The 16,905-nt window shown below is 41.2% G+C and overlaps 1 protein-coding gene and 1 long non-coding RNA gene across 5 annotated transcripts; both read left to right on the forward strand.

Moving 5' to 3' along the window:
• The first annotated feature begins 1,101 nt into the window (after positions 1–1,101).
• Positions 1,102–2,934, forward strand: LOC139435104 (uncharacterized). The gene is made up of 2 exons (XR_011644377.1): positions 1,102–1,241; positions 2,054–2,934. It is a non-coding gene; the product is annotated as an uncharacterized lncRNA (long non-coding RNA).
• Positions 2,935–8,008: 5,074 nt separating this feature from the next.
• Positions 8,009–16,826, forward strand: radx (RPA1 related single stranded DNA binding protein). Of its 4 annotated transcripts, none has more exons than XM_034098688.2 (15): positions 8,009–9,372; positions 11,726–11,868; positions 11,959–12,151; positions 12,238–12,346; positions 13,247–13,347; positions 13,434–13,553; positions 13,643–13,738; positions 13,826–13,993; positions 14,413–14,570; positions 14,650–14,786; positions 14,912–14,959; positions 15,033–15,133; positions 15,218–15,454; positions 16,344–16,508; positions 16,613–16,826. In XM_034098688.2, the coding sequence occupies exons 1-15, from the start codon at positions 8,799–8,801 to the stop codon at positions 16,756–16,758; spliced, it is 2,496 nt and encodes an 831-aa protein (XP_033954579.1). In that variant the 5' UTR covers positions 8,009–8,798; the 3' UTR covers positions 16,759–16,826. The 4 variants fall into 4 exon arrangements, with proteins under 4 accessions (XP_033954579.1, XP_071061481.1, XP_033954580.1 ...); XM_071205380.1 differs by having other exon boundaries at positions 15,039–15,133; XM_034098689.2 differs by having other exon boundaries at positions 14,653–14,786.
• Positions 16,827–16,905: the final 79 nt, after the last annotated feature.

Below are 16,905 nucleotides of genomic sequence, written 5' to 3' on the forward strand. Positions count from 1 at the left end.
AGTTAGATTCCACCTTCATGATTATGGATCTGTGAGTGAATTGTTTTCTAACGCGACCCTTTTATTTATATTAGGTCTTAAAGTTTGTGCATACATTAGGGCGTGGTCACTTTGATTGACAGATACGTGCCTCACTGTCAGCTAACAGCAACTTGTCCACTCTGCTAGGCTACAACCATAGAGGCTACAACGTTAGTTAGTCATAGTACTGTACTTGACCCTTTAGCTTTAGCCGTGTTCGTGGTGATATACCAGACAATTAAGATGTCGTGCTGTGCGCTTGAATGTACTAACAGAACTTCCAAGAAGTCTACTCACAGCTTTTTTCGGTGAGTAAAATGATAATATTATACATTTTAACCCCGTTAGCAGGTGTTTGTGTGCTTGTTAGCTTAGCTTGTTATGTAGCTAGCTAAGGACGTAACCCTTTATGCATGTGTGTATATATATACAGTTTAGTTTATGATTCAGCCTTGGGTAAGACTTTTATAGTCTATGGCTATGACGCCCATAATGCTAAATGGGAGCAAATGTTAAAAGGGGACCCAATTATCCCAGTGGTGGCCGCCGGAGTCCGCCGCCGAAGCTAACCGGAGCCGTAGCTAACCCTTTGCGGCTCCGTTAGCTTCGGCCAGCGGCGGAGCCCGGCGTTATAACTGGAGATCAAGGAATGCAGCGAAACGCGGACTTGGTTCGCCTGCAGCCCGCTATAGTATTAGCTAAATAAATGATGTTGAACAAGGCTTATTAAGCTGAACATCGCCACAATTGTTCTGCTATGTATCGGTACTTATTTTATTTTATTAACGTGTGAATGACAAGCATTAAGAATAACAACAAATAGCTATTTATCTTGCATATTATCTCGTTTGATTATGAATGTAACGTTTATATAGTGGAACTACACTGTTTTATCAAAACCAAAGTGCCACGCAGTAACTTGGTAGGCCCATGCATGTATTTCAGCAGGAAATGTGCAACCTAGATTACATTTACCAACACAGACTATATAGACATATTTGTAAAAGTTGTTCATGCGTTACTAAGTGAATATGGCATTAACCCTCCTGTTGTCTTTGGGTCGGTTTTCATGTATTTTTGAATAAAGGTTTCCTTTCGGTGATCCAGACAGGCTGGACCAGTGGGTGCTGAACATCCGGAGGAATACATGGACCCCCAACGTTTCTTCTCGCCTGTGCAGTGAACACTTTGAGAGTCATCCCTTCAGCACGGACTCATGGGTACAGATCCTTTTTTTTAAAACAAAATAACTTGGTTCCATTTGTGAGTGTAAATTGTTGTTACTAATTAAATACATGTTATACATTATACAATGCTAAATAATTGTTATGGCACAGCTTGCCATAAAAGCTTATTAAAGGCCAAATTAAGATGTTGCCAGTTAAGTAAAGAAAAATAGAAATCGATTTGTTTGCAAACCATCACATTTCTCTTCAATTTATGCAAAGACTCTTTATCATAGATAGAGAATTGCCATTTCCCCCACATACTCTATGTTAAAAACAGATGAATTATATTACCTTTTTTTTACATTATTTTAATAGCAACATTCATTCATCTGTTGTCATCTTATAACTTATTTATCTTAACAGCTATCACTGTAAAAAAAAAATGATTTAATTTAATTTTACTATACAATATTTATCTTTACATTCTGTTCTTGCATATGTCTTATTATATGTACGTGTATATAGATTTCTGCCTGCACTAATTTATTATTCTTAATTTAATTTTGAATTTCTTTTATTGTTTTATGTCTTATATAACTGTTGCATTGTTGGAGGAGCTCGGGTCAGATGATTTTCATTGCCATTCCCACACTGTAGCCTATGTGCTATGACATAAATCCTTTGAATCTGAATCTTGGAAACACGTAATTGTTGAATGGATTAACTGCATAGTTAACATGTTGGCCCTCTATTGTCTTTTATAATGCACTCTTACATTTAAAACAACATTATTCAAAAGAAAGTTGAATATCTACAGACCTCAAAAAGTTATTTTATGTGTTTTTGTTTATTATTTTTATTAGGGAAGGAGATGCCTGAAAAACACTGCAGTGCCCACCATTTTCTATTTCACCAAAGAACAACAGCCTGGAAGGAGAAGCAGGGTGAGTAACAATGACGAGGTAAGTGACACTCCTAGTTCGACTGTTAATAGCAATGAGGAGGTTGCAGATGTAGACCATGGTAGTGGTGAAAACAGTCTTGCTGCTGATCAGAGCAATATCATTATGATACAAGGCACACCTGAAGAAGCCTTTGTTGTTCCACATGTGGAGCATAATGACATTCCAACAGTCAATGCTTGTGAGGAGGGTGTTGGTTTGGGTAGCAGCAGCCAACAAACAAAACAAATTGGAAAACAGGCAGACTCCGCCTCTGTTCACTCTTACACTTGGGCTTTAAACTAAGACGGGTCATACTGAATAGTTTGTGCACACATTTCTAATATGTGATCTTTCTTTCATGTAGGACGCTTGAGGGAAGTTGCAACGCCTCGGCCAATGGGATGTCTTCTCCACGTGAAAGAGATTGAAGGCATAATTTATAACTTGAGACAATTTTCCAAAAGTTATGACTTGTATTGGCTTAGATAGTAATGGATTACATCGAACACGAATCAAGATCGTATAGAAAAAAATGAAAGTGTAATCCTTAGTTACATAGGAAGAGATGTAATCGGATTAGTTTTACTTTTTTTAATAATAGGGAAACTCAGGATTACAATCTTATTCAAAACCTAAAAAGAGCAGATAGTGGTTGTTGTAAAATGATCAAATGGTATCTCTTCTCTGGAAGCCGTACTGTTCTGGAGGATAATACTTTAATTGTGAATCTCTACACCTACTGCCTGAATCTGCTTTATGGTATTATATTATACATTTTAAGTAAAAAAATCATATTCATATTTCTTCTCTCCTGTGTTTATTTGCATTACATTTGATATTGAAGTAATCCAAAACAAAAAGAAAGTTATCAGGTTACATTACTTTTATATCTTGATACTCACATGAAGTTACTGGTTGTGTTTTTGGCAAGTAGCCCTCCCAAGCCTGTGCATAAGTTATATAATTTTAATTACTGATACAGTTGTTGCACATCTTTAATTTATTTTGTAGTGTACTTAAAGGGATAGTGGAAATTGAACCCCAAATAGTTTCGTTTTAACTTATATACAAGCATAATTACGTACCAAAACAATCACACCTGATTAAAAAAATATAATAATTGCCTTACGCATGTTAGAAGAACTTTATTGCAGCTTCCCCGAACTTTTTTAGAAACGAAATGATGAGTCAGCCAAACCGGAAGTGAGGAAAACTCAGGAAGACGAAACAATAACAAACCATGGCGTCTATGCAGAATGAACGTGGAAGGGCAAATATACCAGACAAAGAAGAAGGATTGTACGAGGTATCCAGTGATGATAGCGAGTCAGAAACATCCTCTCGGCTTTCCTGCGAAAATGTAGTTTTAGGAACTGAATCTGAATCCGGTTCAGTAAGCGACGATGGTGAGAATATTGAGCCAGACGATGGACCATTACGTCCTTATTTGTTCGAGCCCGAGGTGATGGAGTTAGTTCACGGCATGGGCAATGGCGAGGATGACCAGGACCAGGCGCCAGATGATGCACCCCTACGCACAAATAATCTTGACTGGTAGGTCCCTAAGCATAGCTCACGCTAGGCGCTATATTATATATTGCAAAAGTTGGCATGCATGCACTGTAGGCCTATGGCTATGCCCGAGGATGACTGCATGTAGGGTACATTTCACAACATACCAGGGTCAGGTTCACATAAATTATCTTGTCACATTTATTATTGTATATGTAACAGCCTTATGGGCATTAATTACATGAATAAATTTAAATGAATTGTATATTAGCATGATATACAGCTAGAGCCAATCGGTCTTTTGACGTAGTATGGTCCTAATCCTAGGCTAGCCAGGCTGCCTGTCAAGTGTAGGCTGTACTCACAGTACTGTTAGTCTATCATGTCTATATGATGACTGTAGTGTACACATTCGACACTGTGTACCGGATTATCGGATGACGAGGCCTCCGGTCGCCTAATCGACAGGCAATAAATGGCGTTGTACACAATGGTACAGGCTAACGATGCATTAAATCAGCCAGAAAACATAATAAAATACTCGTGCCTCGTCCAATGTTTGTGCCCGTCTTCCTTTGTTTTCGTCATCACCCGAAGATTCCCGAAGTATTTCGTTTCATTGAGAGGGCGTGGTCGGGAGCAGTAAAATTGAAAATAAAATGAAACTAGGCGCATGAAATAAAAAAAAATTGTTTATTATAAGTTAAACCCAAAATTCGCAGATTTCCACTATCCCTTTAAGTCATACAATGATTCGAAACCTTTACTTTTCATAAAATGTAAGATGTAACTTTCAATGTGGCTTGTGTATTTATCACATTTTCAATGTAAATAGATCTGATTACATAAAGAGTAAAAGCACAATCTTAAATGTTGACAGTTATCATTTTCCTATGCTTATTGTTAATGTAGTGGTGTTATGAACAAAATGTTGTCCTAAAGGAAATTAAGATGTTTTTTATTTGTTGACAAAAGATTTAAAGTAGATGCTCACAACATGTGGGAACATTTATAGAGAAAAAATGTTCTATTGTAAAACAAATATTTATCTGCATACTGAACAATTTAGAAACTCTCTAAAAGGTATTATCTTCTGTGACGGTACGACCCTGTAGGGATTGTGGGTATTGCACTTCATAATTACATTCTGGTATGCTTATGACATTGATGCCAACATACATGGGACTAGGGGAGACCTTCCTGTTGTTTGCATTGTCACTGACAAATGACAGTGTAGTATTCATTGTCAAGATTTTGTGTTTTTAAACTTGGGACTCTTTTCAGACTGCTCCGGCTTGGGAAAAGATTTGAGCCTTAATGTGTAATGTTTTCTGTATTGTATGGTAAGCTTATCCTTTCATTTGATAGTCCCATTTGGATGTGATAGCTAACATTTTCAGTAAGCAGTAGACAAAAGAAGTGAAAATATGAATGTAATTTATTTTCAATATTTACATAAATACATAATTATTTTAACAAATAAAATAACAAAAAACATCATAACAAATACAAAATAAAAGGTTTGACAGACAGCCATGCCCAGCATGGGCCTGGAGAGCTGCAGAGTCCATTGGGGGAAGAGGGGGGGGTGGGATGTGGGGAAGAGGAAGAGCAGCCATGTTAACAGTGTTATGGCTACAGATGTAATATCTAACTCAACATTAGCCATGACAGTCTGGGCTTAGCAAGGGCCTTAGAATACATACTCTAAAGGCCAAATCCAAAAACAGTGATACTGACATTTTAGCAGTTCACAGTCTTTGGAGGTGGTCTTTCAGGCAATTGGCTAGTGACTTTACAAAAAATATCATTTCCCCAAGGGGTGAAATTAACTCCATCTCGCAAAAACAGCCCAGGACTGTCATGTCTAATGTTGGAGTGGTCAACAATGGCACCATTTAGGCTATGAACAAAAGTAGCCATAACACTGTTAACAAACTTCCGGGCCTTGTCCATTTTGACAGGATTTGCACCAGCCCTCCACCGGCGCCTCTGGTTCATCTGGGAGAGCATGATCTTCATGCCAGGGTGCCGATGGTGAAGCTGGTGCAGGTCCTCCTTCATCTGGTTCAGCAACTGAACACTGGGCACATCCCCCAAGTCATTGCCGCCACAGTGGATGAGGAGGACATCCGGGACTGCTCTTCCTCGCAGGGAGTAGGAAAAGAAAGGGAGGACACCTCTCCAGCGCAGTCCACCCCAACCGAACCAGCACACCCTCAGGTCGAGGCCAAGGTTGCTGCCGATGGTCTCTGTAGCTCTCTGGGCTCCATGCCGGACATAGCTGTCTCCGATTATCCATACAGTCACTATGGGAGGAAAATAAATGAGAGCAACAAATGCTTCAGATCATGAGGAATATCAAATCAATTATAAAGGGTTTCTCATTTTGTTCCTTTGACAATAACATGCAAAATAACTATGAAATCACACCTGTATGGTTAAAAGTAACAAGAGAGCAAAACCTCAAAAAACAGATTAACAGCACACAGTTTATATATATATATATATTTATATACTGTGTGCTGTTTATCTACAATTGTGCACACATGTATATGTATAGTATGTTTGTGTGTAATGTCAACCATCTGAAGTCATGTAAAGTAAGCCAGGACCATCAACTTACAGGTTGTGCAGTTTGGCGTGGAGGAGGTTGCCATCTTCATTTTTCTTAATGCTGAAATAAATAAAAATGGTTTAATCAATATAAAAGCACCTTTCTTTTTCTACAGTCATATTTCATTAATCACATTTAATTCACGCAACACTGGCCATATCTCTGCTAGTTTACAAAGTTTAGTTACAAATGACATTTATATTTGAAAAACGGTGAAGCACTTAAAAAACAATTGTATAGTGTAGGTTCAAGAACATTTAAATCAAAAGATAAAGTTACAGGGTATCTTACCTTCAGAATATGCCGGGAACGAGGAGCAGTGACCTCAAGCTGGGTTGTTAGCATAGGTTGTTAGCTTAATACTGAATAGAGCATGTTAGCTTAGCTTCTTAGCCTGAGCTAGGTCTGGAACGTCACGCTCGGTGGCAGCAGGTCCCGCCCTGTCCAACCTCGGCTCCGCCTCAGCACCGCCTCTTTGCCCTTATTTGGAGCAGGCGGGAGAAGGCGGGAGTTAGACTCTGACGTCGCTGTCGAGCCGTTAGTGGCCGACTCCGCCTACTAAGGGCTTCACGGCAACTCTGCAGAATCCTATGGGTGACGTCACGGACCCTACGTCCATTTATATATACAGTCTATGGTTGCAACCCTTTAAATCTCAGTTTATACTCACCCTGCCAGTATGTCTATGACAATATATATTTTTTTAGTCCATCGGGTCTTGAGATATAAATTAGTTGTGTTTTTGGCGCCCCCTATTGTTCGAAATGAACATTGTTTGTTGTGCCTATTCCCCAAGACACACTGAACCTATCCACCGAAATCTGTGATATTTGGATATATTTTGAATGAATTGTGAGCATTTATGTGTAGGCCACACCCTTTTGCTAATACGTTTTGATTGATGTCGGCCACATTTTTCCACACCTCGTGCTCATTTTGTACGGTAATGTGTCTGCCCCTCCATTGATGCTGTGCACTAAGTTTGGTTTGGAAAATCAAGAAATTGGAATTTAAGTTAATATTTCAATGTTTTTCACATTATGCTAATTTAAAAAAAATCAAAGTAGGCGGAGCTTCGGGATATGAGAGGATAATATGTAGAGCTGCTCCACCCGGATAAGTGTGCAAAATGTCAGGTCCGTCAGACTTACGCTGCGACTTTGTACATTTTTCGAAACACTGAATTTACACAGGTGGCGCTAGAGAGCAAGTTGAAAAATGTTCTCCCATCGAATCCAGAATGTTAACATTTTCACCGGTCCTGGCGGCGTTGCCAAATGTCGCTACATGAATAGTGTCGTAACCCCCTCAAAAACAGGTTGAAAGTGCAGAACCGGTAACAGAAGAATAATAATACTGACGATTTCAATAGGTCTTTGCACTACGTGCTCAGGCCCTAATGATCCCAAAGATTGTATGAACTATGAAAATATCTTAAAATCAAAACAAATGTATTTATTATAAACGTTAGTCCTTAACATCTATCACTGTGTATATCACCATTCAAACATCTTTTAAAAGTTGAACAAACTCCACACAGCTCAGTAAAGACTGTGAGATGTTGACTTTATTTGATAATTTCAGTAAAAACTAACCTTCATATTTCTCTTTTTGATTATAATACTGATGAACGTTCAAAACAAAGCACTTTGACAACTTACCACCATACAGTCTATGCTTACCACCTATGTTTTAAAATGCTTAATAAGCACCGTAACTTTCATGATATAATTTCTCGGTCATAATCGGTTGTTTCCGTGAACGGCCGACTGTTGAGTGACGGAAAATGCGGCGGCTGCAAGGCATTGTGGGGCAGCATTTTCGCTTCTCCTGTCGGTTAGGGAGGTCCAGTGGTTCCTAAGCTAAAGGAGGTTATAAAGGAAGTTTGAAACCTCCTTTCCTATCATTCTCATCATTCTAGAGAATTCGAACGGCACTTATCATGGCTGCCACTGAGGGACTTCCGGGTCATTTCACTCCTTTAGGAAGGTTCCTAAGCTAAATGGACTATTCGACTTCAGCCTCTGTCTGTTTTTTCCCTATACAGTCTATGGGTTTTACACAGTTTATTTATATTTAAAAGTTGGAGGATTTACTCAACCTATAAAGGATCACTTGATCCTTCAATGTATCAGGGGAAATGAAGGATACAGTGTCACATACAGAGACACGGACAAAAGATAATTTACAAGTAAAGGCCAAAACAAAAAGTGTTTTAACACTCCGGCACAGTAGATGGAGTCATGCACTTTAACGAAACGTTGATCTGTAGTCTGCCAGTAAAACCAACGAAGAAGAGGAAACACCCGCGTTGTTTGTAAATAACGTTTAACCAACGGCAACTGTGACGACACCGATACATATTTAATATTGTAAGGTTAAGTAGTTGTGGAAAGATAAATATACTTTTCCATTGATCTGACATTACTTATTTATCTGCGTCAGTTAAGACATTGATGCTAATAAGGGTAGGAAGAAGTTAGTTAGCCAACAAGCTAACATGACATATTTCGATAACTAGTTGACATACATACAATGGAAGATAACTCGTCTTGTTCCTCCGCTGGCACTGCTCTTTCTGAAGCGTCTTTCCTCCAGAGGACGTTGGAGAGGCTTTCCTCCACACAGTGTCTGAAAGTGAGCACCGAGGCTCCGGTGGCTGTCATCGCGCTGCAGCGGTACTTATCCGATCAGCCGGAGGGGCAGCCCGACAGCTACGACGTGACGGTCACTGACGGAGTGTGGCGGGCCAAATGCTCTGTTCACCCTGCTTTAAATCACCTGGTGCACTCTAACACCCTGAGGACTGGGACTGACGTGAGCATCACACAGTGCTCGTTTGTTTACAGCGAGAGGAGACTGGGACACGGTTACATTTGTATTGAAAAGCTCCGATGTGGAGGAGAGATGTCTGCCCTCCTTCCACGCATACAGGACGTCGCTTCTCTGCCGATGATGGTAAAGCAAGGCATGGAGAGGAGTGTGGAGCTGCAAAGTGATGTTCCCCTCCAGGTGAGCCGCAAACATTACTTGTCTCTGTGGAACAACGAGGACCCAGAGGGGGACATCTGGACCTCAGGGTCTCCCTCATCGCACACAGTGCTGGATGGTGAGACTTTCTGATGACCCCCTGTCATACACTGCTCTATTTACAACATGGCTTACATTTGTATACACCACTAAGGGCTGGACGAAAATGATCAATGGAAATGTCACTACAAATATTTGAGCATTCAGAATATGTTTTGTCTGACCAACAGTCAAATACACAGGATAGATACGTTTGACTTTGTTATAATGTAAATCACAAAAAGGCAGAAAAGTCTAAAATGTGTGGAGATAATTATTTGACTTCAAAAAGTCAAAAGTCAAAGTCAGCTTTATTGTCAAGAATTCTACATGTTGTACATCCAGAAATATCGTTTCTCGAGGTCCTACAGTGTGACATATATACATCAAACAACAACAAAAAGGGCCTAGATAACCGGGGTATACAGTTTAAAATGTTAATAATGTTAAAGTGTTCAGCGGAGATGGCAGAAAAGTGACGTGTGTGTGTGTGTGTGTTTGTTAGTTAGTTAGTTAGTTCGTTAGAGTCCAGGACCATTTGGGGCAGGGGAGAAAGGTCGGAGGCAGGGTGGAGAGTTCAGGGGAGAGATGTCAGGGGGGGGAGGGAGGGGAGAGAGTTCAGCATCCTAACCGCCTGGTGGAGGAAGCTGTTCCCCAGCCTTCACGATGTGGTTGGTGCTGAAGATGGGTTTGCAGTCGTGGGTCAGCAGAGTGAAGAGAAGGGCGCTGAGCACACATCCTTGGGGGGCCCCGTACTCAGTATGAGGGTGTTATTGTTGACCCGTACAGCTTGTGTTCTCTCTGTTAGGAAGTACAGCAACCAGTTACAGAGAGAGGGGCTGAGGCCCAGGTCTGTACGTTTTTTTACAAGCTGCTGGGGGATGATGGTGTTGAATGCTGAGCTGAAGTCTATGAATAGCATTCTGACATATGGGTCCTTAGTCTTATGGCGCGTTTCCACTGCAGGCCTCGCTCGGTTTGGTTAGGCCTTATTAGGCCCGGCTCACTTTAATGCTGCGCTTCCATTACAGTTTAGGAACTGGGGCAGTTACTATAGTAACGCAGTGTAGGCGGAGCCGTGACGTCATCTTCAATGAGCGCCCCAAAAAACAACACAGCCGTTAGCTCTTAGCACTCAGAGCTCACAGCTCTTCATATCTGTTCAGAAACTAGACAAACGTTAAACAAGTACAAACCACAGACTGCCTGTGTCATGGCGAATACAGTCGCTGGTTTATTTATGTCTTTATAGGCCGTTGTTGTGAGTGTGGACGGTCGGAGCATATATAACGTTAGCTTAGCCAAGCTCCATTTAGAAAGCACGCATTTTAAAAGAGTTTTTCGCCTGCCGTCTGTCTGCAGACTTGTCAAAGCATTAATTCATGGTTTTTACTAACCGGTATCAGTATGTTGTTACTTCGGCATCATTTTGAAACGTGTATTACAATTAAATCACAGTCAAATATGTTCATCTTGTTGTAGTTGTAGCCCCCTTGCCAGCGATTCTCTCGCGCAACCAAAAACGGGCCCCGCACGGCTCGGCACGCTTAAGGCGAGCTACCCGCTGCAGTGGAAACGCGCCATTAGTGGAGAGCGGAGGAGATTGCATCCTCTGTGGACCGTTTAGCTCGTTAGGCAAACTGAAACGGGTCCAGCGATAGGGGCAGGGTGGATTTGATCTGCTTCATGACCAGCCTTTCGAAGCACTTCATGATGGTGGAAGTTAGTGCGACTGGGCGGCGGTAGTCGTTGAAGCCGGATGGAGATGACTTCTTTGGCACTGGAATGATGGTGGTTTCCTTGAAGCACGAGGGAACAACAGCCTGGCTCAGGGAGACTTTTGTGTTATTATGGCTAAGTAAGCAGCCCATAATAGTATTGTTTATTTCAGTCTGCTTCAACAATCAAATGTGTTTACAATTTAAAGAAAGACAAAGAAAATCTGACTTTTATTAATCCCCTAGGGCCTAGGGGGAACTTCAGGGTTTCACTTTCGTGTTATTTACATGACACATGTTGTTTTTGATATACACATGAACGCACATGCACAAACAGGACCACATGCATGAGTGGAGAGGTGGAAGAGGTTCAACTGTCCACACTCATGCTATTAAACCAGCGGCGCTTCGGTTCCTGAGCGAAGTCCCTACAGACTGAGCTACTACCTTTTAATACTGTTGTATTAAGATATGAAAATACTCACAAGCCTAGACAATATGTAGTTTTACGTCTTGAAACCAATTTGATATTTGTTGACTAGAATATATGCGATGAGCTGTCACATGAGTCACTCTAATGCTTCTCCTAACAGAATGTATTTGATATGTAATTTACATTAATTGCAGAAAATAAATCCTCAAGATGTGATGTCTGCAATGTCTTCTTTTCAACAGTTTCCAATATTACTCTTCTTAGTAGTCTGGAGTCATGCTTTAGAAACACATGGAAACCTCTTCCTCTCCTAGTGAAGATCATACACAAATCCAGATTAAGGTACTATGGCAAGTTTGGGCTCAAGATTGATTATCCCTTCCAGGTGAGTTTGAACTAATTGAGCTTTAGTAACACAATATGAACAGGATCTCACTATCATGCTGTGACCGATTGGGTCTTTGTCATATTTCAGGCATACTTTGAAGTTGCTGACCAGAGTGGCACGATGTCCCTCGTGCTTTGGAATGAACTTTGTCCAGAGTTTTACCAGAAACTGAGCGTAGGCACTGTGTTGTACATCCAAAATTACTCCTTAAAGCAGAGTTATTCAAACCGCTCACACCCGCAAATGGACCATCACCAAATGAAGACCTTTCACTCTGTAGGTATGTACACATTTATTCTGATAGGGCGGGTACTCGAGAGTGCAGCACAATCTTAACTGCAATATCTTTATTTGTATTTTCCCAAGAAATCTGCCTGAACGCTCGCAACCCAACTTCAGTCGTCACTGTGGTCTCAGCAAAGAGCGTGCTGCCTCAGTGGGGATTACCTGAGGTTTCCTACCTGTTCACCACCAGGTGATTCACTTGTCAATCTAAAGTTTAACATTACATGTCACTTGTTAGATGCTTTTATCCAAAGCGATTTACATACTCAATACTGTGGACAATCCCCACAGGAGCAATTTTGGGGTGAAGTGTCTTTCATTGAAAAAAGCGTTGTCATTTATTGAAGGAAAAAAATATGAATTCTGATATTGTCTGAGTTTAAAGTTGCACCTTTTTATGAGAAACAACCCACACATTTAAACCCACCTAAAAATAGAAAGGTTAATTCAGTCATACATTGGTGAGATAAAGCATTGAAAAAATAGTTAGTGTCAAGGAACTACATCGCTTCTCTTTGCTTCAACACAAGGTTTAATATAAAAAAAATGTGTCTCATAAATTGTGGGCTTTTTTTTGCCAACTATAGCTTAAAGTGGACCTATCATGCTATATGTTTTTTTTTCAAAATACCAAACAGATCATGCATTTTAGCCATGCCTCATTTCGCTCTATTTGCTCTTTTTTAGCCCTGTTTTTGCAAGGGCTGATTCTGTGAGAAGTCTTCTTCGCTGCTTTTGTGGCAGACTACAGGGCCACCTACAGGCCTGGTATATGTACTACAGCGTCTCCAGCGCTTTCAAGCGGCAATGGCTGTGACTCTCTCCTCCTGATAGGTGGAGAGTTTCCCATATAGGCGGAGCTCCTCGTTCCTGCCATCAGAGATATTTCAAATCTGTATCAGTCTGACTCTGCATCAGATCCGTTTTTAGAGATTTGGGTATGGAGGAAAATAGAGAGGGTTGTGTTTTCTGACACTTGGTGAGTTCCCTGACACACCGGGGACACATATTCATGTATAAAAGACGTACAAAAGTGCATTTTGCATGATAGGTCCCCTTTAACTTAAACCTCGTCGTATGTATCCTACAGATTACAGTTGGACGAATTATCCAACAATTCTGCATGTGATGTCATCTGTTTGGTGACATTTGTTGGTCGTGTTGAAAGAGTCAAGAGCAAAGGGAAAAAGGGTAAGACACGTTCTATCTATAAACTGGAATTCATTTACTTTTAACCAAAGTTAATCATTGGAAACATTTTTTTTTTTCACCTATAGGTCCAGAAAAGTTCTGGACCTATCGCTGGATCCATGCGGTGGACGGATCATCCGACCGTCCTTTTATCCTGGAGGTTTTTTCCTCTTCCCAACCGGAAGTCTTCAGTCGTATTTGTCCAAGTAAGTCAAATGGCTTCTATCTGACAGCTCTAACTTGTTAGCATTTTCACTTCATCTGTTCATCATCATCATCATCATCTCTTCCTCAGTGACCTACCTGGTGTGCACTCAGATGAGAGTTTGCAGAGTGGAAGGCTCGTTGCCCTACCTCACCAGCAGCTGTGAGACAGAGACGTTCATCACAGGTAAGCACAGCTCTAACAAAGTGGAAGTGATAATGTTCATGTTTTATCAGACGGTAATGGTCACTGTATCTTCTGACTCCACTACAGGCTACCACAAAGGTCAGCCATATGTGAGTGACCCCAGAGTGAAGACTTTCATCCAGTGGACCAAAACTCTGGAGGACAACGTTGTCCTTCAGAAGACTTCTGTTGGCGGACATTACTGCTACCCTCGTCCCCCGCAGACATTTACCCAGTCCATGGCAGATGCCTCAGGTCAGGAAGAACGTTATTATTGAAGAAAAGTTAACATTTCATGCACTATTTTGTTTGGCCTCAGTGAACTATAGTTTTATCTAATTATGCACCGATAAGCTTCAGAAAATAAGTCCAGCTTTAATATGAATAATTTTAGAGCAGAGCTTGAAATGATGAACTTCTCTTCAGTACTGAACCAAAATAAGAAATACTCAGTTCTCTTGTGGTCGGCAGGAATCGGAAAGAATATATGTTAGCATTTTCCTCCAGTTTTGCCAAAAGATAGAGGGAATTTTCAAAAGCTTTTCTTCCAAGTTCCCCTTAAAAAGACAATTTACAATCATCTGTTTGATCTGTAAAGTGTATAATACACCAAGCACATGAATCCTGATTCCTACAGACTTTTTTAAATGTATTTATTTTTGCTCCTTCTTCAGCTCAAGTTCCTCTGGTTACTGCGGCCGACTTGAAGAAGGAGATGGAGACCCTCCAATATAGGGAGCATAAAAAAGTTGCAATTCAAGGACAGATCACGGCAGTGCGATACATGAAACACCCTAAATCAACAGAGTCTAGAGGAACAGAGGAGAGAGAAGTAAAGAACATTATTTTTAAATCACCTTTCCAAGAGTAGCGACCATTACCACATTGTTAAATAAGTCAACTGATTTCAGCAGGTGCCAGATGTTGCTCCTGATGTGTGTGAGCCAAACACACAGGACCATCCCTCCACAGCTGAGCAGACCACAGCTCCCATTTCAACTGCTGAGAAAATCTCAGTAAGAGGAATAAAAAGAAGAATTCAAACAAGGTAACATTCCACTCCTGACTCAAATATTTGTAAGCTTAATAGCGAATCTATCATTTATCTTTAGTGGCTGCTAGGAGCACATGTTTTGATTTTATATAAAATGTGAATACATACATGTTTTCCAGAAAAGTCAAGCAGTTCTCCTTGAATCTTCGTAGCATGGCAGCAAAAAGGTAATAATGATCCAGCTGGTAGTATTCATTAGTTATCAAGTTCAATCACTCTGAAAGTCTTCTGTTGGCGCAGAAACAGAAGGAGCTCAGAGATTGAGGAAGAAGAGGAAGAGAAAAAGAGCGACTCTGGATCTGAAGACGCTCCGAATGTCGCAGACAGCCAGCGAAATCAAGGTGTGTCATTGGAGCTGCAGTTTGACCGCGATGTACATTTTGCATTCTGATACTCTGATACTGACATGTTTGTGTTTTCAACAGACTCTGATGTCATATCTTGGGAAAGCAGCAGTTGGCCGAAGCAGAAACAGGAAGTGTCTGAATATCTGTGTGAAGGCGGGCTGCACCAGGACAGTGTGTCTCGGAGGTTCACGATTGACGAAAAGGACGTCCTCCTGCAGCGGAGTAACCTTCAGCCGACGCACTGGACCCCAGAGCAGAGTGCGGACACCTCCCCTCCTGTGGTCTGTCCCGGGTTCTACCAAGTTACAATACTAGGTGAAGTCTTAGCGTAAGAATTACTCTGATCTGTGACCCACAGGAAGTTAATTTGAGCATTTCCGTCTCTGAACCTGGACATCCTTTTGCACCCGACATTATATTCTGTCTGAATTATTCAGACACTGAATAGCTGTCTTAAGGAGGCAAAAATGGTTAGTACTTAATCCATGCAGAGTTTCAAAACTGGCCTGAATTTTTTTTGTCGCATTTATTTACATTGTCAGTGAGTCGCTAGACCTGCTTTCAGAGGTCTAACGGTACGTCCACATGTGTAGCGGTGCAGCGTGCGTTGAAGCTTGCCGGTGGGCGTGTCTAGCGTGCGACCAACAACAATCACATTAATCTCCCGCCCATGACACACAAGCACGCGGTTTGATTGGCTAAAGCTTGTACTGGCATATGATTTGATTGGCTGACGCTTCCGTCGAGGCTTGAACTTTTCTCAACTTTCGAAGCGAGCAACGGAGGCAAAGCGACGCGAAGGAACCACAATGCAGCTCGGCAAAGCGTGACGTCACCCCATTCAAAGTGAATGGGAATCGTCTCCGTTGAAGCAACGCACGCTGCCATGTGGACGGGCCGTTAGTCACATTAAGAAAACACAAATTAATACAACTATTATTAGTATTTTTAAATGCGTACTTCACCCTAAGAATGATCATTTTAATTACTCATCCCGTTTAAATGGAATTCCCCTTCCATATTAATAAAAAAACGGATCCATAGATGTATAACATTCTTATTGAACTGAAGTGGGCCAAGAATAAATTGGACTAGTTTTCCTTTTAAAAGATGAAAAAAAAGAAGAAAACTCTTGAAAATGAAATGTGTGAAATTGTTCTTGTGCTCAGTTTGCCACTCTTCTTCTGTGTTATCATTCTGACAGGCATAAACAAACAGATGGCCATCGATGCTGCATTTTTGCCCGTTGTGAGCTCAGATGATCCCAGGGCTGTCGCTCTCCCTCAGGATCCCCATGGCAACACGATGCTGTCCTGCCTCTCGTCAGGCTTCCTCTGTCCGCTCAGCCAATCAACACTTCCCCAGCCAGGTATTCACCGGACCTACAAAAGGGTGGAGGATCCAAACAGTTTGTGGGAAGACTCTTATCACCGATACACAGCAGTATATTTATAATCAGTGTTTGTTTTGCAGAGGAGGTGTTGGGGTCTGCTGGGGAGCTGGAGGACATGCACCTCGTCTGCATCCTGGACCTCTGCCATCTGGGTGGAGACAGAGTGGAGGTCCTGATCAGCAAGGTGTACAGAGTGACCGAGGTTTCAAAGTGTACGGCTCTGTGAGACTATCTTCAGAAATCATGTCATTAGAAAGTAATTTTTGATAGAAAGATTAAATGTTTTATACCAAACCTTCATTTGATACTGTAAATTCTGTTACACGTGTACAGTTAATGTAATTTTGAGAAGCGAGTGGTATTTTGGGATAGC

This window comes from Pseudochaenichthys georgianus, chromosome 14 (genome assembly GCF_902827115.2).
Source record: "Pseudochaenichthys georgianus chromosome 14, fPseGeo1.2, whole genome shotgun sequence".
In the NCBI taxonomy this organism is placed as follows: domain Eukaryota; kingdom Metazoa; phylum Chordata; class Actinopteri; order Perciformes; family Channichthyidae; genus Pseudochaenichthys; species Pseudochaenichthys georgianus.

Excerpts from the sequence above, each read along its gene's own strand:
- radx (XM_034098688.2), top strand. The coding sequence starts at position 8,799 with ATGGAAGATAACTCGTCTTGTTCCTCCGCTGGCACTGCTCTTTCTGAA. Across the intron at positions 9,373-11,725 it reads ATCGCACACAGTGCTGGATG|TTTCCAATATTACTCTTCTT; the intron begins GTGAGACTTTCT and ends TCTTTTCAACAG. Across the intron at positions 14,960-15,032 it reads CGTAGCATGGCAGCAAAAAG|AAACAGAAGGAGCTCAGAGA; the intron begins GTAATAATGATC and ends CTGTTGGCGCAG.